Source organism: Notothenia coriiceps, unplaced genomic scaffold (genome assembly GCF_000735185.1).
Source record: "Notothenia coriiceps isolate Sejong01 unplaced genomic scaffold, NC01 NC01_scaffold00029541, whole genome shotgun sequence".
Lineage (NCBI taxonomy): Eukaryota > Metazoa > Chordata > Actinopteri > Perciformes > Nototheniidae > Notothenia > Notothenia coriiceps.
The window spans coordinates 237,141-258,164 of NW_011362242.1; the positions used below are offsets into that span (position 1 = coordinate 237,141).

At 39.7% G+C, this 21,024-nt stretch overlaps 1 protein-coding gene across 1 annotated transcript; it reads right to left on the reverse strand.

The window, feature by feature from the left end:
• Positions 1-239: 239 nt before the first annotated feature.
• myo1hb (myosin IHb) lies at positions 240-8,953 on the reverse strand. The gene is made up of 31 exons (XM_010786746.1): positions 8,828-8,953; positions 8,383-8,498; positions 8,037-8,235; positions 7,703-7,783; positions 7,437-7,616; positions 7,257-7,355; positions 7,044-7,160; positions 6,859-6,930; positions 6,658-6,777; positions 6,318-6,385; positions 6,137-6,242; positions 5,943-6,023; positions 5,685-5,776; positions 5,506-5,600; positions 5,105-5,151; positions 4,824-4,904; positions 4,630-4,735; positions 4,401-4,518; positions 4,176-4,289; positions 3,633-3,709; positions 3,479-3,547; positions 3,302-3,386; positions 3,058-3,220; positions 2,890-2,973; positions 2,603-2,696; positions 2,178-2,233; positions 1,887-2,022; positions 1,725-1,795; positions 1,387-1,484; positions 737-836; positions 240-646 (listed from the first exon to the last, which is right to left on the reverse strand). The coding sequence occupies exons 1-31, from the start codon at positions 8,951-8,953 to the stop codon at positions 620-622; spliced, it is 3,078 nt and encodes a 1,025-aa protein (XP_010785048.1). The 3' UTR covers positions 240-619.
• Positions 8,954-21,024: the final 12,071 nt, after the last annotated feature.

The following is a 21,024-nucleotide window of genomic DNA, read 5'->3' on the forward strand; positions in this document are numbered from 1 at the left end:
GTCAAACCTTAATACAATCGCCAAAGAGGAGCCTGTAGGTTCAGCTTCCGACCTGTAGAGGAAGCTGCTACCCCACACATCAGTTTAGTGATGTATTGAAACTTAAATTGTGTATATTTTGTAATAAATAGGAATTTACTCCCAATAATTCCTCATGCTTTTCACACAGTGTCTATTGGTGTTCAAATTGTTTTAATGTAACATAAGTGAGGTATTATAAACATTAATGGCTGCACACATAAGTAATTTTCTTCTATGATAATTTCCGATACATTTAATACAAAGAAAGATTACAAACAAGTGCTTCTATTCATTAAGGATGGTTGATTTCCATGATTTTTTCGCAGGGATCAGTTTGTTCACTTAAAGATACTTTAAACTCTACTCTTAAGAAATGAATATAGGCTCTACTATTAGCTTGGGTTCTGCTCTCTACAACTTGGATATTGGCAGTGTAATATTTGCATTTACATGATTGGATAACATTGTCATAAAGATGCAAAAAGTAAAAACCAGCTGACATGAAACACAATTGGCAACAACCATGGAGAGGGATTACAGAACAAACTCGGCTGTTACTAAAGATTTGCACCAACGTCATCGCATATTACTGGCAGCATCATCTGGACTTGGTTTTTGTAGACTCCTAAAGAAAATAAGTAAACACAAGCTTGGTTCATTGTTTATGCCAATAAGTGTTTTGATGTTTTCCTAACATGATGAAGTCCACACTCACCACCATCAAGTGTCCGTTCTTCGCCCTGTACACCATGGACTCCTGGCCACTCTTGAAGTCCACAAACCCCTCTCTGCCAGGCTGGATGTCAAAACGCACACTGCAGGGGATCATTTCACATTGTAATAGGATTTCATATGATTACCATTAGCTTATGCAAAACCCCAGCTACTCTTCCTAGGGTCCCCACCAAACATTTAAACAAGTGACACTTATATACAAAACAACCAAATGTAATTAAAATCCGGAGAGTATAGCTAACAGCTCAACACATTACATATTCTATAAATCTTGAAACATATTCCCAACATTAAAATAAAAAAGGTAAAAAAAAGTGGGTTTTATTAGGAGGACTATTAGGTTTTGTTTCACTTGTTTTAAAAGCTGGCTTTATAATGTGCTTTTGCAATCTGAGCAGAAGGTTGCACAACCCCAAAAACATTGTGACATCACAAAGTGGCCTAAATCTGATCAGTTCATTTTGCATAGTCGGTGACCTTTAAGTAGTGTAATATTGTGTTATCTATAATGTAGTGACATCTGGTGTGTAAGGGCTGAATATGAGGAGCATTACATTAGGCTTATTATCGCAAACATTTATATTTCTATCTTTCAGATTATTATTAATACATAATGTCCATATAGAGTACCTGTCCTGGACCACTTTGATGGAGTTCTGCTTGTTGGCAATAAGACTGAGCTTGGTCAGGGCCTCAAACAGGTAGTCGCTCTGCAGAACCAGATCCCCCTGAAAAACAAATAGTGTCAGACCGTCAACTATAATATGTGGTGATTGAATTATCCCTAAACCTTACATTTACAAATTCATAAATTAATGGATCTTTGTTAACGGCACAATTCATCACATTCATTGATTTCTTTAAGTTCATCATTTTGGGGAAGGTATTTAGCCCGTTATTTACACTAGTTTTGACATTTAAAGACAATAAAAAAACATTATTGTAGCTCTATCTAGAGATAGCTGTACCTTTTGCTTCATGTCATCACATGCAACATGCAGGATCAGGAAGTTGTCACTCAGGTTGCTGACGGACACACCTATAATAGAAATGTGTATGTTACCACCATTTTCAAGTGTGTGGGTAGCTCTTCCTACGAATACTGATGCATATTCTGTTACAATCGATACCTTTCAGAGAGATGTAATCCATCCGCTGCTTGATCTTGGTCTCCTCCACCAGGTAGGCGGCTTCCTTGGTGAGGATGAGCTGCCGGAAACGAGGCCTGAACCCGTTCCTGTCGTACTTCACCACCGGCACGCTGTACTGTGGGAGCAACACACACACACAGACACACACACACACACACACACACACACACACACACACACACACACACACACACACACACACACACACACACGGTCAGAGTGCACTACAAAAAGTTTAAAGATGCTTAATAGATTCCAGTGTTAGGTTACCTTGATTTGCTCGTGCCGAATCATCTGAAGCACTTTAATGCTCATGTCCTCTGCACCTTAATAACATAAATGAATCCATGAGAGGAGAACAACTATTATTGGTTACTGTCACAGAAAGAATGTGCTTATCAATGTAAAGTATCTGATCATGTTAAATCAAGTGTTGTCGTTTTTAATTTGTGGATACAAATATACTGTCGCTACAATCTAGAAAGAAAGATTCCACATTTAAAAAAGTAAATCTAGAAAAGCATGAGTACATCTGATCTAATATTAAGTACTACTGGCTTCTACAGTTTCCCCAGGATATAATAACTAATTGTGTTTTTTCATGCATGTGTGCTTTACTTTTTACTAAAGTAATAGTATTGTACTTATCTAAATACACTCACCACTAACCCAATACAATATCTCAGCAATCTTACCTATCCTGGTATCCATGAATGGTCTGCCCACACTGGAGGGGTAGCTTTCTTTTTTTCCTTTGAACATGGAGCTTGTCTGTGCTTTTAACAGAAGCTTGAAACATGGAAAGCATATGAAAGCAAAGTCAATTCAGACAAGATACTTTATCCCCAAGTGAAGTTGCCTGGGACTCATGTGTTGCCCACAAACTTTATGTAAGTGATTTTGAATGTAGCATGTATATGTTGTCAGTGCATGTAACAACACAAATGTTTTTATCATTGTGTGTGACAGAGCGTGGATGTACCTGTGCTTTCCTCTGTGGAGTGATCCCTCGAACGTACTTCCGTACCATGAGGCGAATGTACAGCTTCTTCAACAGCTGAGCAGCCTAGAAAAACACAGCTTTACAGTGTGCCTGAGGGCTTATACCTAGAAACAGTAGATGTCAAAATGTAATTACTCGATCACCCACCTCCTGCATTATAGGCGGAGAGGTGAGCCAAGAGTCTTTTTCCAAGACTGTTTTGGGAAGGTTGTCCTTCAGCCGTGTGAGGTAGTTCTGGCGCACATACGCCAGGTACTCAATGTTGTCAACGGAAACGGCCTGATTTCTTGTCATGAAACCTTTAATGAACCTAAAACAAAGACAGGCAACCTTTTACATAAGGCTGTTTGGCCCTCATCTCATTCAATTAGATTTCAATGTTTGAACTTACTTTTGAATGACTTTAACAGCCCATGACCTCTTGTCCCGCTCCTTTCTGGCTAGCATTCCTCTCCAGCAGGTCTCAATCTTAGTGGCTAGAGGTAATAAAAAGTGATATCTTGAAATGCTTGTCATGCGTGTCAGTCAGCTACATCAGTAACACATTTTGGGGCATTTGAACACTCACCAGCCTCTCTCTGTCTCAGGTAGTCCCCCTTCACTCTGTAGCCTTTGTACTTGGCCTGAATCCTTGTTGCTGCAACAATGACAGTAACCTTTTCCCAATCAGGAGTATATGCTAAATATTGCGTGATAACATAATGATCAGAACAACTTCTCACCCAGCCTGTGTTTGCAGACCTGAAAGGCGTCTTCTGTTGCAAACAGAGTTTTCGGGTGTCGGATGAAAATCTTTGTCCTTAAGGGAGAGAGGCAAACCGTGAGAAGCTCCTGTATCTCTTCCAGGTGAACATGTACCCATATTCAACAGTCTAGTGCACCAACATATTAACATTTGCCAACTAGGAGTGTATCAATGCATTGATCTGGACCTTTACATTACTGTAAATGATCAGCTATCCCATATCATTGTTGGAAAGTAAAAACACAGATCCATATCATTATCTTTAAAAAGCGCCTTTTTTTATTTGCATGACAAACCTGTGTCATCGTCTCCATCTGCAACTTCTTCCTAAAGAGCCCAGTTATAAAATTGTGAAATCATATTTTATTTTTAAAAGTTACATTTTTTTTTAACTGTTATGTTGAATGGGAACATGCTGAATTATATCAAAATTAAATTGTAAACTTTGTTATATAAGCAAATAGGGTATTGTTGTCCAAAGAGTCTGTATAATTTTGTGATGTATTCCCCTACTGCCTACCTGCCCATCTTGTACTCATCAGGTGTGTAGCCCATGTGTTTGACCAGGCAGTGCACTCCTTCTGCTGCCGTACCTTTCCAGTTTGGCCAGGTGTCCGGACACAGAGCCTTATATCTGAGCACAGAAGAAGATCACAGAATCAAAGTCAGCTGCAAAAAGTTATGCATGCCCAATAACTGTATGTGTATTTTAGATGTAAAGTAGAGGGAAAATGATATTGGCTACCTCTGGAGGAAGATCTCGTATTTGCGTCGGTAGGCAAACCCGGCACGCCTGACCCTCAGGTGCTCCATCAGCCCGAGGTACTTCACCTGATGTCTCACCAACACGTCATCAAAGCGTCCTGCGGGGGACACAGCAGATCAGCTCATTCAGGTCTAACTTGGTAGATGACTGCAGGCTGAACATACATTAAGAACATATTAGCTGGAATAAGGTGGAGGATAGGACAAACCTGGCTGCTTGGCTTCATTGGGTTTAATGCAGCGGACGTACCAGGGCTCTTTGGACATGAGGATCTCAGTCAAGCCCACCAGGCTGCTCTTAAACTGAGTCACCACCTGGGGAGTCACAGAGAAGAATAAACACACAAGTGTTTCTGCTTTGTTTATAACACTAGTGTGGTTCCACATTAGGACTGTTTCTTACAGTTTCAGGTCTCCTCTTGCTGTCCGGCTCAGTTGAAGGAAAACAGAGTTTGATGATAGCATTTTTGGACTGTCGCATGACCTTAAGGAGACAAGGAAAACTATGTAAGTCCACAACATGTCAGACATAGGGACAGTATATTATATATAACAGTAATGTAAGAGTTATGCTCCTTAATATTTTCAGTCATCTTTCAATCTAGATAGATAGGTAGATTCGGAATACAATAATTTAAACACATTTGTGGATCACCTGGCTTCAAAGAAAGTCATTGAAATTACCTCTTTCCCATTTCGATACAAGAGATCATTGTTTTTGTCCAAGAATCCTGAAGTTTGAAAAAGCAGAAACTTAAGTATTATGGTATATTACATTTGAGCAGTCCCAACACGATATTATATTACATTATATTATAGTAACACCTTTTTTTTTTTTATTCATTATACATATACAAAATTGCTACTGGGGGGCAGGCGTATTATCACTTTTTAAGGCTTGTCAGAATGAACTAAGTGAGAATATTATTTAAAAGTGACTTATTTTATTAGGAGATGAGAACAGTTGTTTCCTAATGTTGCACTCCATTTTCTCAATGTGCTGTTGTTACATACCCTTATTTAACGATACTTTAATATTTAATAGAGAGAGAATATTTATCATACAATGATATTTCCTCTCTTACCAACAACACAGTATGTCACCTCCCCAGCGTAGTGCAGGAGGCGGAAGTCTCCTCTGTCCAGGGTTTTCCTCGTCTTCTGGTCGGCAAGTTTATGTCTGCAGGAAGGTACAAGGTTAGTGGAGGTTATTATGATGGACTGTTCTGAGTTTAGAAACATACACTTTAAGGGTGGGGCTTACGTGACAAAATGAGGATGACCAGCGATCTTCTCCTCCATCTTCTCCAGGAAGGTGAGATCTGTGGCCTCTCCAGGACGCAGACATTCCTCGTCCTAAACAAGAAGACAAGCAACAATAATTAAGATGAAAATACACAAGTTAAAAACCTACTTAACCAGAAATGGCTCAGAAATTACATATTTCTGGATAAAAATGGTAGAATTAGCTTATTCAAACAGGTTGTCTTTCTGTCAGACTATAACTCAATCATCTATTTACCAATAGAGAGATGATGCCTCTGTGTTTCTCCTCCACAAGATCACAGATGATCTTGTTGTTGAAAAATGGTACTGATTCCCACTGCATTAACAAACGAGAAGATAATTAGTGGTTGAAAAGCGTTTATTTTATTGTATGAGAGTTTGCTTTAACCTATGGTTTTAACAAATACAAAATATGAATTGGGTTATTACTTCAATCCCCTCCATCTCATACTCCTCCTGCTCTGACTTGAGGGTCAGCTGGATGAAAAGCTGCTGCAGCTTCTCGTTGCAGTAGTTGATGCAAAACTGCTCAAAGCTAAAACAAATTAGAGGAACTGTCAATGTTAGTTTCTTCATTTCACACAATTAACTCATCTGTGCATGATCTCACCTGTTCACGTTGAAAACCTCAAAACCATAGATGTCCAAAAGACCAATTACTGTTTTCCTGGAGGAATCCTACAGAGGATTTACAAATATTATTGTTTCTGTACATTGAAAATTATGATCCAAATCCAACCTCATATGTTGGTGTTAATTAAAACCAATAGATACATTGTGGGGGGGTGGGGGGTCAGCCCAAAGAAAGGTATGCCAGATGTGGCTTTTTTCAAATCAAATGGCTGTCTAAACTCTTGTTACCACATTGTATCCCCATTTCTGTAATCTGTATGAGACATGTCGGGCAAAGCAAGATTAGAAACCGAGTAGATAGTTGTTGTTTTTCTCACCTTGTTAACTAAAGACTCATTGATCTTGTTGACCAGCCAGTTGAAAGTGCGGCCATAGATGGCTTTGGCGAGGGCATCCCTGGCATACACTGCATGGTCCACAGAGAAGGGACTGAACACCTTTTAACATCAGAATAAAGTAGATGATAAACACTGGATTCAAGTTATACATATTTTATGTTTTGCATTTAAGTTAGTCACCTCCTCTGCTTTGGCTTCGATCTTCCTGTGGGTTAGGCCCTGTTGTAGCACCTGAGTAGGAATCCCCAGCAACTGCACAGCAGATTCAAAAACAAAAAGACTGGTAACCCTGAATCTCTTGTGTCATTCATAAAGATGTAGAGAGATGAAGGGTTTAAGCTGAATGCACTTTGCTTGGGGCTCACCTTTGACACCCAGTTCATCTCCTGGTTGTTGTTGTTGAGAGAGGCGTATCCTCGTTCATTCGCTTCAAACTTGATGTTTCCCAGATGGAGCACACTAGCAATTATTCCAAACAGCTGCTGCGTTCACACCCAAAGACAAATTACTTTATTTATTTCAATCAAAATGTAATCATGCCTAGTTTTGGTGTTCATGGGTTAACTGTACTACCATACCTCAATATCATTCTCGCTGAACTCAATGACAGAGAGGGCTTTTCGAACCGTCCTCCAGTCACTTTTATCATTGATAGAGCTGACTTTGGCACAATCACCCTGAGGAGACAAAGTATAAACACTCTGAGATAAGAGTTTTTTTGATGCACCTTGTAAATGAAGTGCTTATTCCCCACGTACCTGCACCAGGTACCTGTAGTGCTGGCAGTTTCTTTCCAGGCCGAGCCAGCGCAGCAGATCTTCCTCTCCTCCCTCCACCAGCTGATAGAAGATGTGGAAGTTTCTCTCTCCGTGGTTCTGGTGGACAACACGTGACTTCTCAAGCAGGTAACTGAGGACGTGACCACCGACTGCACCACCCTGAGGGAGAAATGTCAGTGTTATCCTTGTTGTCCTTACATTTCTGTATTTTGTGATCTGTATCTAATGAAGATTGGTCAGTCCACCTGGTGGTCGAACTGGATGTCCATGTATTTCCCAAAGCGGCTTGAGTTGTCATTCTTCAGGGTTTTGGCATTTCCGAAAGCCTGTATGATGATGATTAAATTAAGATTACAGGATTTAAAAACATGTTATCGTGAAACCTTTGGGTCTGAAAAGTGAAGCCATTAAAAAAGGGCCTTAAACCTGCATTCTTTTTCAAATATCCAGCTGGGGTCGTCTCCAGTGGTCGCCAAACCAATGGGTCATGTCACTTTGGCTACGTCTAATTATACATAGTTTATCTCTAAAAATGATTTAGACAGCAGACGCATTTGCACACATTTCCTTGTCACTGACCTCGAGAACTGGGTTGGAGAGCAGCAGCCTGTCCCGGACGTTGTTCAGGAGTTTGGTGCTCGGACAGCTGACTGCGTAGAATTGCAGGATTTTCTTTGAGGCCTCAGTTTTGCCGGCCCCGCTCTCCCCCGAGATCAGGATGAAGTGGTTGTTGAACTCAGACAGCATGGTGCGGAAGACGTTGTCTGCCAGTGCATAACTTTAAAAACAAAAACAGTGATGGTTCAAAGTAAGCCTTCTTTAAAATTCAGACGGAGTATAGAGTTTTTTTCAATCAGAAGACCAGTGTCACTCCTGAGCAACATTTCTTTCTCCCTGTACAACAAATAATTACAGAATATCTTACATATGAGGTGGCAGCTCAAAGAAGTTTACGCCCATGTAAATGTCCATTTGCTTCTTGCTGTAGATATCGAAGTCTTTATACGGGTTGACCGACACCAAGAGAGTTCCAATGTAGGTCTGTCGAGAAAGACAAGGAGAGGAAGTTGTGTTCTGCAATTCTTGCACATTTGATATTACAGGACGATAAGTAATTGTGCTCTTCTTATCAAAAGCAATAACTTTGCTTAATCACTTGTCATGACCTTACGGACATCATTGACCTATAGATTGCTCACTCCGCAGAAAATAGGAACAAGAGCTGCTGCCTCAGCAACACAAGGTGCCGGATTCAGCGGAAAGCAACGCAACATTAAGACATTAGGACCTTGTTGGGCGGAAGGTTGAGGGTGTGACGTTGAATGAGAGAAAGAGCCGGGTCACACACCACACCACACAGGAAGACTCACATAAATGAGATTCTCATGAAAGCGTTTCTTCAGGTTCTCCAGGAAGGCAGTCTCACTCGTGTAGGGGTCCAAGAGAACAAAATCCTGGATGCCCACACGGTCCCGGGCTGTCAGCGAGGCCTCCATGTTCCTCAGGATCTGGTTACAGCGCTCATCCAGGCTCTGTGCCAGGGCAGGGGCACAGGGACATGATTAGGAAACGAGGTATCCCTACAGAACTAAGTTATGGCCAGCATTTTAGTTTAAAATATTCAATAAATGTAAAATACACGTTGAAATTAGCACGCTAACCAGATAGCCCTTTCCCATCCTGTTTATTAAGACCTCTTGTATCTTGAAAGGAGCTGAGCTGAAAAGTGAGCTGCCCCAATAAACCATCTATTAAAAAGCTCATTCATTTAGTCAATACCAGTCCTATGTTAGGTTTATACTGTATTGTCAATACAGTACTAGGCCTATATTGTCAATACCAGACCTCCTATTTTTGTCAGAGATAAAGAACTGTCATTTACATTTTTGTAAATGTAGATCACATGGACCCAGCATTAGAGGTGAAATGCTGCCCCCTACTTCTTTGGAGCTTGACAGGTAATACATATTGCACTTTCAGGAAAATTAGGGCTGCAGCTGCCCTTAAAACATATTTACTGTGTACTATATTTGACATACTATGTATTTGGATATAAACTAAATATTTTTCTGGCATACTTAACAGTATGGTAGAGGGGTATTGGAAAGCACAATATGTCGTTTTTGGCCGTGTTCTCATTCATGTTGTCAATACCAGGCCTACATTATATCCCATCCTTTTCCTTTGTGTCCTGTTTTCCTCAAAAGTAATCTTTTTTGTTGAAGTTGTCACCACCCAAGAACACACACATGTTAACAATCATAGATTATCTATACATTTCCCAGTGGGTGACTCATTTCCTGCCTGTTTGTCCTGCAATACATATGTGTCTTCCAGTCAGAGCCATTTGTGGCCTTGGCAACATCCTCTTCGTTCATGACAAATCTAAATTCAGCCACCACTATCTAATCTGCTTTTGTGCTTTCTAGAGAGCCATCAGTCTTGTTCATTACAAGGACAGAGCAAACATGAAATACTCCACCTACACAAGGAGCTTCATATATTTCACAGTTCAATACTGAACAATATCTGACACAAATAAAAGCTTAAGTGAACTTTAGAGTATGATTAATTGCATTCATTATAGTAGGCCATGCATAAAGACAGGATATGATATGCCACTTAAAGATACACAACGGAGAAGTGTCAGGTGAAATAATCAGCAAAAGCAATGCACTTTAATTATGGTGCTATGAAAGAGCAACCCAGTGCTATGCTCCAGTGGTTTGGCTCTCATCACTGCCAAGTTGACCCGTCACCAAGTCGGAGTAACTGACACTCACAGATCATTCTCCAGCTAAACAAGCAGATGCTCTACTAACCCAGCAAGAAATGACACCACCATGTCACAATAAATGTATTTCCTAAGAATAAAACGTGATCATTCAAATGTTTTGGAGGAAAAAGTGCAAAAAGTAACCTACCCTGAGGATTCCTGAGGTTGTTTGTTTCTTCCTCTGCACCTTTTCTGAACTGAACCTCTGATTTTATTGTAGCCAAAGGACGTTAGTATGACAGGAAACGCTGATAGATTAAAGTCACTCCTTCCCTCAATAGGAAACCATCAATTATCTAGTGAATGTGCAACAAAGGAAGCAAAGTGCGTGCATGCGATTGTGCTTGTGTGCATGTTTTTGTGAGCATTTACTGTATAAAACTTTTCAAGAAGCCAGGATTTAAAATCGAAATCACGCAGTTTGTGGAGGATTAGGAAATTACGCAACAATCAAATTAAATAAATAAAAAATACTATCCAATACAAATGTTTATCAAAGTACTACAATTACCATTCATAATTAAAAGCCATGGGAAAAAACGAAGGAATTTCATCATGTGTCTGCAAATTACACCTGAAAAATATCCCATTGATGCAAAAGTAAACAAAGAGAGGTAAAGAAACAGGCGTCTGTCCCACACACTGCCCTGTTGTTGGCACTTTCGGCGTCCGTGTGAGAAGGCTTTGAGTGCGGGGAAGAGATTTTCTGCCAGTCAAAGGAAACATGACCTCTGCTAAACACAGCTATGGTAAAACAACACTGTTAGAGGAAGGATAGTTTTGCTAAAGATAGGAAAAGATAACATGTGGCTTTTCTTGGCAACATTGGCATCGGAACTAAACTAGACAGTGCTAAGGCATTTATGCTTTTATGAAAAAGATACGAACACATGTGAACATGAAAAAAGGTTACAACCAAAATTTCCAACATTAAAGGTGTCATGCAAAATGCACTTTTTTATGTATTTTATACATATATGTGTCCCCGGTGTGCCAGGGAATTCCCAAAGTGTCAGAAAATAAAACCATCTCTCTTTTCCTATTTTCCTATCTCTAAAAACGGTGATACAACAGAGCTGATCCAGATTTAATGCCGATATGACGTAATATCGGAAATGTGGGCTGGATTTACACCCACGGCCCTATCAGAAACGTTGCTATCAGAAACAATTCGCAACACATTTTGGACGTAATATGGTCTTTGTTTACATTAGCAAGCATTGCTAACACTCAGAGCTAACCTGTACTGGAGACAGTATGTGTAAAAAAGCAGGAAATAAAGAAAGGAACTCAAATAAGCATTTGAGCTCCATACTGTTTCAGAAATAATCCTTGAAGGGGTTTGGAACATGAAATATTGTTTAAACGGCAGAATTTAGCTGCATCTGAGCAGTGTGCCTGTGTGCTCAAAAGGGGGCGGGGCCAGCAGAGAATCAGCCATTCTCTAACAGGGCTGAAACAGAGGGATATGAGGGATGTCTAAAATGCATGATCTGTTTGGTATTTTGAGCAAAACACATCATAGAGATGTTTTTTATATATTTTTATATATCTGATACCCATAATATATGCCTAATAATAGCATAATAGGAGATCTTTAATTGAGAGACGTCCTTTTAAAGGTCACATGTCATGGCCATTTCCACTGATCATAATTCCATTGTTGAAGTATAGTAAAATAAAAAAATACTGTGCAATTTTCCAAACTCACATTGGTTTCACATACAGCATCTCTGTAAAGTATGTGTATTCACTCTCTGTCCTAAACGGCTCATTGGAGCTCTTCCCCCCCTCCCTGTGAGCCCAGTGTGCTCTGATTGGTCAGCTCGGCCACTCTGTTCTGATTAGTCAACCACCAGAGAGGCTCCGCCCATGTCTAACAGTGCTTTTTCCGGCTCGCTCTGAGCGGAACATCAGGCGTCGGCACAGCCGTATATTTTATATGCTAACTAACCGAACCGTACCTACAACTGTTGTTATAGAAGAGTTCGTTATTTTTACCTGTAATAAACTACTACTGTTTGATAAAAAATCAAATCATGGTTTGCTTTATATGAATGATATGTTATAGGAGCAAATGATTCAGGGAAGAAAGGCTACTAAGTATTTCCATCAAACTTTATTTTTATAAATGTACAAAATGAACATGTGTAAATCATCCATTCCTCCCCTTATAGGTGTTTTCGGCATCTTGCCTATCGCAGCTTTGCAAGCTGCTGCCGGGGCTTTTTAGGACGAGGCATCAGAGTGGTCATCCCGTGTGTGTGTGTTGTCCACCAGATACGCCAGGAGTTTCCTGATCTGGCAGGACGAAATCAAATGCAAATCACAAAATATTAGAGAAACTTAGTTGTTTTAGATTCGTTAGTAGTAGTTGTGGTAGGAGTGTGTATCTATCTAATCTATCTATCTAATCAGCACAGTTAGCTTGCCAGCTAATATGCTAACCTACGTTTGGAAGTTATTCAGTGTAATATGCCAACCTACTATGAACAACAGCTAGTCTAGGCTAGCAAGAACATGTTTACAATTGCAATCTTATACAGGTAGTCTGCTACGTTCGGTCATTCATTGTAGCTGGCATGAAAACAATGTTTTCCCTAGCATGTCTAGCTCTAGGTAGCCTTCTTGTTTAGCTATGTAGCATACACGCTATGAACGGTAGCTCACACGCCAGGAACGCCTGTCACTGCCCGATCTGCAGCTCTGCCCGATCTGCAGTGCGCATGTGCGAGGTGGTCCGCCATATTGGACAACTCTGGACGGCAACGCAAGAAGGACACTTGACACAGTGGCTTTTGGCAAAGCTGAAAAATAAAGAGAGATGAGTTATTGTTATTACAACGTGACTTCAATATTATTTAACAACTCTTTTCATTGGGTTCTTTTATTTGGGGTTAAGTACATTGTCAGAATAAGTGAGAAATGGATTTAAGTCTAACTTGTATCATTTTTGACATGTAAAATCACAGGCAGGTTTTTAATAAAAAATGAATTCTCACTTTTGGTGGGACCTTACTACCCTACCTCTGGATGTTTAGAAATCCTTAGGGTTTCATGTTGTATATTATTCATGGGACATAGTTCTACTACGTTTTGTTCGCGTAAACTGGAAAAATCTCTCCAAATCGTTTTTTTTTGAGGTGGAGACTCCACTAAAACCCACCTTTACCCGCAAACAACGGCAAGAGACCTTGGCACCAGCTAAACCACTACTGTAGAGAAAAATTGGCAATCTCGGTTATCTTAGCTTTCCCCTTAAAAGTGTATGTGTGGTTGTAGTGTGTTTTTTCACCCCCGAAGCATGTACGTCAAAACCGGTCTCGCTTGGATAGAGAGCGAGACTTTAGACTTTTGCCTTGTCAGCCAATAACGATACCTAATAGTCTTTAGTAAAGTTTCCCTTCTTTCTGTATAACCTAATTTCGAAGTCTTGTAAAAATAGCAAAATTACGGTAACTTCTTTGTGCAAACTGGTCTGTTGCTGTTTCCATTCGGTAAACGGAAAATCGATGGATCGCGTGCACAAAACTACAGACAAAAACAGATATTTCAGCGCTCAAGAATAGTACCTCACTATTACATCCCATGGCTAGCTAAGAACACCAGAGGAGTGCTACCGATTAGCTACCCAACCCTGCACGTTGATGCTATTCATTTATTCCCACAAATCACTCACCAAGACACGCATTACGGAAATCGTAAGAAAAACGAGCACCGATTAAATCTCGAGTCGCGATCGAAACACCCAAAAAAACTTCTTTTTTTTTTTTTCTAGTCAATCGACTCAAAGAAGGGGCGATGGTACCTATATTTTTTAATTCCAAATAATTTAAATTCTTCGCACAAGGGGGCGGCCGCCCGCCCCCCTACCCCAAGTGTCCACCTGTGTACAGTACGAAAAAGGCCAATAATGGGCAGGGGAACACACAAAGTTCCAAAATACGTACATTTGCCAGACGCTCTAAACTTTTGGGGAGTTTCATTGTGGGACATCGCTCATTTTGAGATTGTGTTCTCATGACGGGGTTTTGCGGAGTAACTACTTTGCAGTACAGGTAACAAATGAAAGGACCCACGACACAGCATCTTCGTGGGTCATCGGTGTGGGTCTCGATACCGGCGCGGGAGACGGTCGGATCGTATATATGACAACCTTAGAGTCCAAGTCAAGTTTTGACATACGAGGTCAGTCACCAACTGGTAAGGAAAATTATGCAAAGAAGTCTACAAGCTCGGCCATAAAATTACACACGCGCGTAAAAGTGCCTCGTATCGAAAGTGTTTTGTACCCGCTAAGTATGGCCTATAACATGTCGCATCCCGTGACCTCTGCTACGACAAGGATGAAACAAACCTGGTCGCCCTTCTAAGCCCATGTGTTGGACATTTCATAAGGTAACAACAAACACATAAATAATACAAATGTTTTGTTGTTCCATATAGATGGTGCTGAAACATTTACCCATTTGCAAAAAGACCGACGATTCGGTAACTGTGCACGATTGTCGCGATTGATTCAACGATCGCAAAGTATATAGTTGAGGTTACAGTCGTCTACGGATGTCATAGAGTATCGTCCTCTTACAAACGTAAGTGTGTGTTGTATGAGTATTCGTCATATTGAAGCCCACTAAATGGCATGCCAGTATGTAATATCAAACCGCAACAGTGACTGGGCTAGACGTCGAGACGGGGCTAGACGTTCACGCGTACACGCTCACCAGGCGCGTATAACCTTGTTGAGGCCTGCCGTTGGTTCTTCCTGTGAACTGTGTCACTCTTTACCTAAATTGAAGACAATCTGTCCGGTATACGGTATGTAAAAAACGTATTGTAAGTGTCATTTATGAAATAAATCATACTATCGCAGANAGTATGTGTAAAAAAGCAGGAAATAAAGAAAGGAACTCAAATAAGCATTTGAGCTCCATACTGTTTCAGAAATAATCCTTGAAGGGGTTTGGAACATGAAATATTGTTTAAACGGCAGAATTTAGCTGCATCTGAGCAGTGTGCCTGTGTGCTCAAAAGGGGGCGGGGCCAGCAGAAAATCAGCCATTCTCTAACAGGGCTTAAATCGAGGGATGTCTAAAATGCATGATCTGTTTGGTATTTTGAGCAAAACACATCATAGACATGTTTGTTATATATTTTTATATATCTGATACCCAAAATATATGCCTAAACATAGCATGGGAGATCTTTAAGAACAACTACCATAAACTCAAACTTTTAAAGTCAGGCTACAGCAGAACAGGAAAGTCTATATGATCCGGAGACCATCACCTGAGAGGGCGCTCCATTGTCCCTCTCCATCCAGTACAGTGCAGGATCCTGTTACGCGCCACAAAGTGGCAGTTAGCCTCCTGAAAGAGATAGCGCTCCTCGTGGGCCATTGACTGACACCACACATCACCCCGGGCAACACACATTTAGGGGGCTCCAGGTGTCTACAGAAACCTAAGCGTCACAGGCCTCCTTCACACAAACCAGGTCCAGCACCTACCTGCTGCTGCTTCACACAAGCATACAACAAACATTATAACTAAACATCTGTTACATCTGGACAGAAACATTTAGTTTGCATTTTTCTTAAAGCAGCATTGTTTTCTTTTTTGGTCACTTGGTCAATGACACAAGCTGAACACGCAACATTCACATTTTATCATTCTAAAAAGAAGACATTTTGAACACTTTCATTCAGTCCACCTAATGTACTCTCTTTCAGCTCAGTTTTGTAAAAACGTAGCAACCGAGGGCCAGATCGTCAGCATGCCTCCAAAAGGAAGCTTTGAAAATGACATAGTATCGAAAGAGGCAAATATAGTGAGACAAATTCTCAGTGGACAAAGCTTATTTCACAAAAATAGCAAATCTGGAGTTGCTGGTGAATACTCTAACCCACGTTGAGCCGTGAGGAAGACATTTTGAATTGTTTTTGTTTACAAAAATAACTGACAAATCCTATTCATTGTGCCACTTACGGCTATAAATGCTCCTTTATGTTCAAAGTCCGTAGTGAAGTGCTGAGCTGGAAGCGTCATTGGTTTTCTTGGAACATTTTAATCTAAAACACAGTGAACCGAAACAGTGAAGTTGCGGGCTATGAAACCAAAAAAAGGCCCAAAAGATGCTACAATGCTCCGTAGAACTGAACTGCACTGCAGCTTTAAAGACATTGTTTCTTGTGTAGATTTAGAAAGTAATCCATGCACACCTCCAAACGTCTTGATTGTTCTCATGAAGACCAGTTTTGTCTTTTTCTCTAAATATTTATGCAGAGTAATTTGAAAGAGGCTACAATAACTAACGAAATTACTCCATAGAAGCTTCAAGTACAATACAACAATGTTGGCCAGGACAGACAAGCCAAGTTCATATAATTACCTCCTTTAATTCCAAAGGCTGGTGCGTCATGGTTGAATCAGTCTTTTGTGATGAGTCTGAGATATCCAAATGACTACAAACTTCAATTTTCCAGGTAAACAGCTCAGACAGACACTGGCTACTTTAGTATTGGACAAATTCTCCCATAGCAGAGCCTCGCCAAGTCAGCACAGGTATTTCACCTCAAATCTACTTTTCTCCTCGGAGCAGGCCAAGTACCATGGCCTGGGACAGAGAGGAGGAGGATGAAGAGGAGGAGGATGAATGGGATTGGGGCTGCTTCCTGCTGGGTGGATGTCCCTGCATTGTAGGTAATGAGGCCGTAATAAGCTACCTGGCTCTGAACGCACCGGCCTGGTTAAACATTCATGGAGCCCAGGCTGCAAACGTTCACTCAGCGCTGCACCTGAGTGTTGAACAGCTCCTCTATGTGTTTAAGGAAGTGTGTGTGTGTGTGTGTGTGTGTGTGTGTGTGTGTGTGTGTGTGTGTGTGTGTGTGTGTGTGTGTGTGTGTGTGTGTGTGTGTGTGTGTGTGTGTGTGTGTGTGTGTAGTCGTGTCGTGTCGTGTGTGTGTGTGTGTGTGTGTGTGTGTGTGTGTGTGTGTGTGTGTGTGTGTGTGTGTGTGTGTGTGTGTGTGTGTGCAGATATGTAATACCAGGATGTAGTAACTCTATCCTTCCAGACACCCGTCCTCACCATCCCCCTCACAAAATTACTGCACAGGTATTCGATTACTGATCTTTGATTAGACAGATGAATTTCAGACTAATTACTAACCGCTCATTACAGCGAACTAGTTTGGGATTAAACCATTGTATATTCTGAAACCCATGCTGTCAAAATCTAAAATGAATCTCTGACCTAATGTAATGTGCTACGATAATTGTCAAGCACTCTGTTGGTGCCATCAACAGTGAGAAACTTTTAAATGAAAAAAATGTGTTTATTTAAATGATTACTCTTACTCATTATTTTTGTTTGTATACGTAATACTTACAGTAATGACAAAGTATTTTCATTTATTTTAAATACTTTTTTGCAATATTTCTTTCATCACCTTCTGGAAAATTGATTACTTTAGAGTCCATTGCATACTTTGAATAAGTAAAATTAACTAAGAAACAAAACTAAGAACAAACATTTTATCAGTATTATCAACAAATTCCTGCCATTGTTTAAAAAAGTGCAATTGACCAACAACAGGTAATATACATTTCTAACGGAGGTGAGAAAAGTACTCAGATCTTGCTATTAAGTAAAAGTACCAGAGTTTAGGAATACTCTGTTATAAGTAAAAGTCATGCAATCAAAATGTATCAAGTATTGGCATCAAATTAAACTTAAAGTACCAAATGTAAAAGTACTCATTATGCAGATTCGCCCATTTCAGAATATAATATATTATATGTTTTGATTATAATTATTTATACATTAATGTGTTTATCAAAGCTGGTAAAGGTGCAGCTAGTTTTAATGACTTTGTATACTGCAGGGTGGCTTGTGAATTTATTCCAGGTAAAAATACAGTCAAATTTAAGTGTTGATTATATTTCACATCATTAATCCAAATCTGAGAAGTTTCTAAAGGTATTAAATAAATATAGTGGAGTAAAAGTACAATATTAATATTTGAACGCAGTTGGGTAGAAGTGCCAAGTAGCAGAAAATGGAAATACTCAAGTAAAGTACAAGTACCACCAAATTGTACTTAAGTACAGTACTTGAATACATGTACGTAGTTACTTTACACCACTGATTTTTAACACATTGTATTTTTTAAATTGATATCACAATAATACATTGCCTCCTGGAGCTTTTATCTCATGTTTGTCTTGTGGTTCTGCTTTCACATACTTGCAGGCAGCGTAACGTTGCCCTCTCATTCCGTCTGTTTAAAATTTAACTGTGCTTCCTGTTAGCATCAACAAAGGCGTCTTACGTTACTGGCTAAAGACTCACCAAAACATGCAGTAACATAAGAGAGCGTGCTGGAAAAATCCTCATTAACATACTGCAATCCATTATGCAAATACTGAAGGGTTTCTACTCAATCTTTAAAGAATACCACTGCTCTCTTAATCAGTGCCCAATAAAACAAACACACACACACACACACACACACACACACACACACACACACACACACACACACCGTGTTTACCATATGAGCATTGGCAGCAGCTGAAACACAGTTTTCCAATATCAATTAATGCAAACAATCCATATCACAAAAATCCAATCATGTGTTGGACAAATGTTTGTTCAATTCATTCTTGCAATTTGAATGCAGTGGCAACTTTTTCTACAATAAATGTGTATTGGGACATGAACGTTTTTAATCAAGTAAGATTATTGGTATTTGGAAATGTTTTTTTCAAGATGGCAAGTACGATAACGGCTAAATAAAAACTAACGGACAAACAGGCACGAAACTGCTCTTATATTACTTCAATATATGTGTTATTGATACAAAAAAGCTTTTTTCAATATGCAATTAGTGCTACATTATCTCTAAAATGGCTGTGTCTAAACTAAACACAGTATAATTTGATACAATATAGAACATTTATTGGATAAAATATGTTTTCATTTTAAAAAAAAGAATTGGCCTGAGAACCATAGGGTCGCCGGTTCAAGTCCCTGAACAGACCTAAAAATATGGAGTGTGGACCTGTGCTTGAAGAAGTCACAGTTCACCTCCTGGGCACGGCCTTGGTGCCCTTGAGCAAGGTACCGGACACCGGCAATCTTGAATGACAAGCTGGATAACTTTTTGTCCTTGACCCACCACTTGTCCAAATAAATATTCACAGGCCCAATTAGTCCCAAACAGCTAAACGTTCAAGTAATCCTTTATTTATGTGAGCAAAACTGATTGTTGTCCACAGGGCATGACTCCTAAGGCCGAAACAAGCTGTGAGGCTATTGTTTTCGGAAGTAGAGCATTCAGTGACAAAATCATACAATCACTAAAGTACAAAATCAGCTGCTCAAGACAAAATGTGCATGCAAATGGATTTTTTGCGGGATAGACATACACAGTAGATATCTAATCAATATATAGACTTATAATCTAAATAAGCTTACCTTTTTGTCCATGTCTTCAAATCAGTAAAGCTCTGCTGATGATCTGTGTGAGTCTGGCCGAGCAGCTGAAGTGACCACAGGATGTGCGGACAGAGGGACGCGATGTATCTTCTACCTGTATTTATGACCGTCCCATAATGCAGCAGCCTCAGCATGTCCTCACAGTGTCCTACTTTTCTACAGATTTTATTTTCAGGTCAGCCTTATTCAGTCGCAGGGCTGCAGAGGACAGAAAGCGTATATCAGTTACAGACATAACGTCCTCCTGTGGCTATACTCCATTTCAATTGGGAAATGTACATGTTCCAGGTGTAATACAATAAATCATGGTATATGCTGTAGACAACTGGGTCACCACATTTTAGGCCATGTCCATGCAACTTAGCGCATTGTACATTTACTCAAGTACTGTCTGTAACTACTGTAGTACTCTTAGTTTTTCCTTTCTATGGCACTTTAGGGAATTATTGTTCTTTTATCTGACAGCTAAAGTTACTTTTCAGAAGAAATATGTGTAAAATAAAGGTAGGCTATAATACTTCCTAAATGTAGGAAATATTGGCTTCATTGTTTTTTTTTTATGGTGGCACCTTACAAAAAGATTATGCAGGATAAGAGAAAAGTGTAAACGATTAATACAAATATGCTGATAAAATGTCCGACATTTTAGAAATCATGACAATGTGATGGAATATTTTCACAAGTTAAAGTGAAAACTTTAACTTAAAAGTAAATGTATTTTACTTTTATTTAAAGTAAAATACTAATATTAAAGTGTTTCTGTATGCCGCTCGCATACAAAAGAAAATCATCTTCTTTTCACTTTACTGCTGACCATTTTCCTAAGATAAGTATCATGTGTGTTATTTTTAAGTGTTCTTTCATATACTCTATCGGTTTAGTAAGTAGAATACTGTTTGAGAAACTGTAGATATCTTAGGGTGTCAGAGGAGGAAAGTAAAGCCTCTTCGAAGTCTGCGCTGTTCCCACAGACATGATACACAAACTACTACTGCTATTGAGACAGAATACAATGCCCTAAATAAAACCTTCCTTTAACTTCTAGCTTTCTAACAGTTTAATTAGCGCATTGATTGTTGGTTATTATGAGCAAACATACTCGCAGCTATGAACTGATACAACTTTCCAGAGAAGGCCTTCTGGATATTTAACCAACACAAGAAGGGTGAGAGCACAGCCTGCTGTCAGCTGCAGGCTATAACAGGTGATCCACAGTGCTGTCGTTTTAGGATATATCACGTGTAACACTTCCTTTGTTGAATCATATTAAATATTTGTTAAATTTCAGGCTAT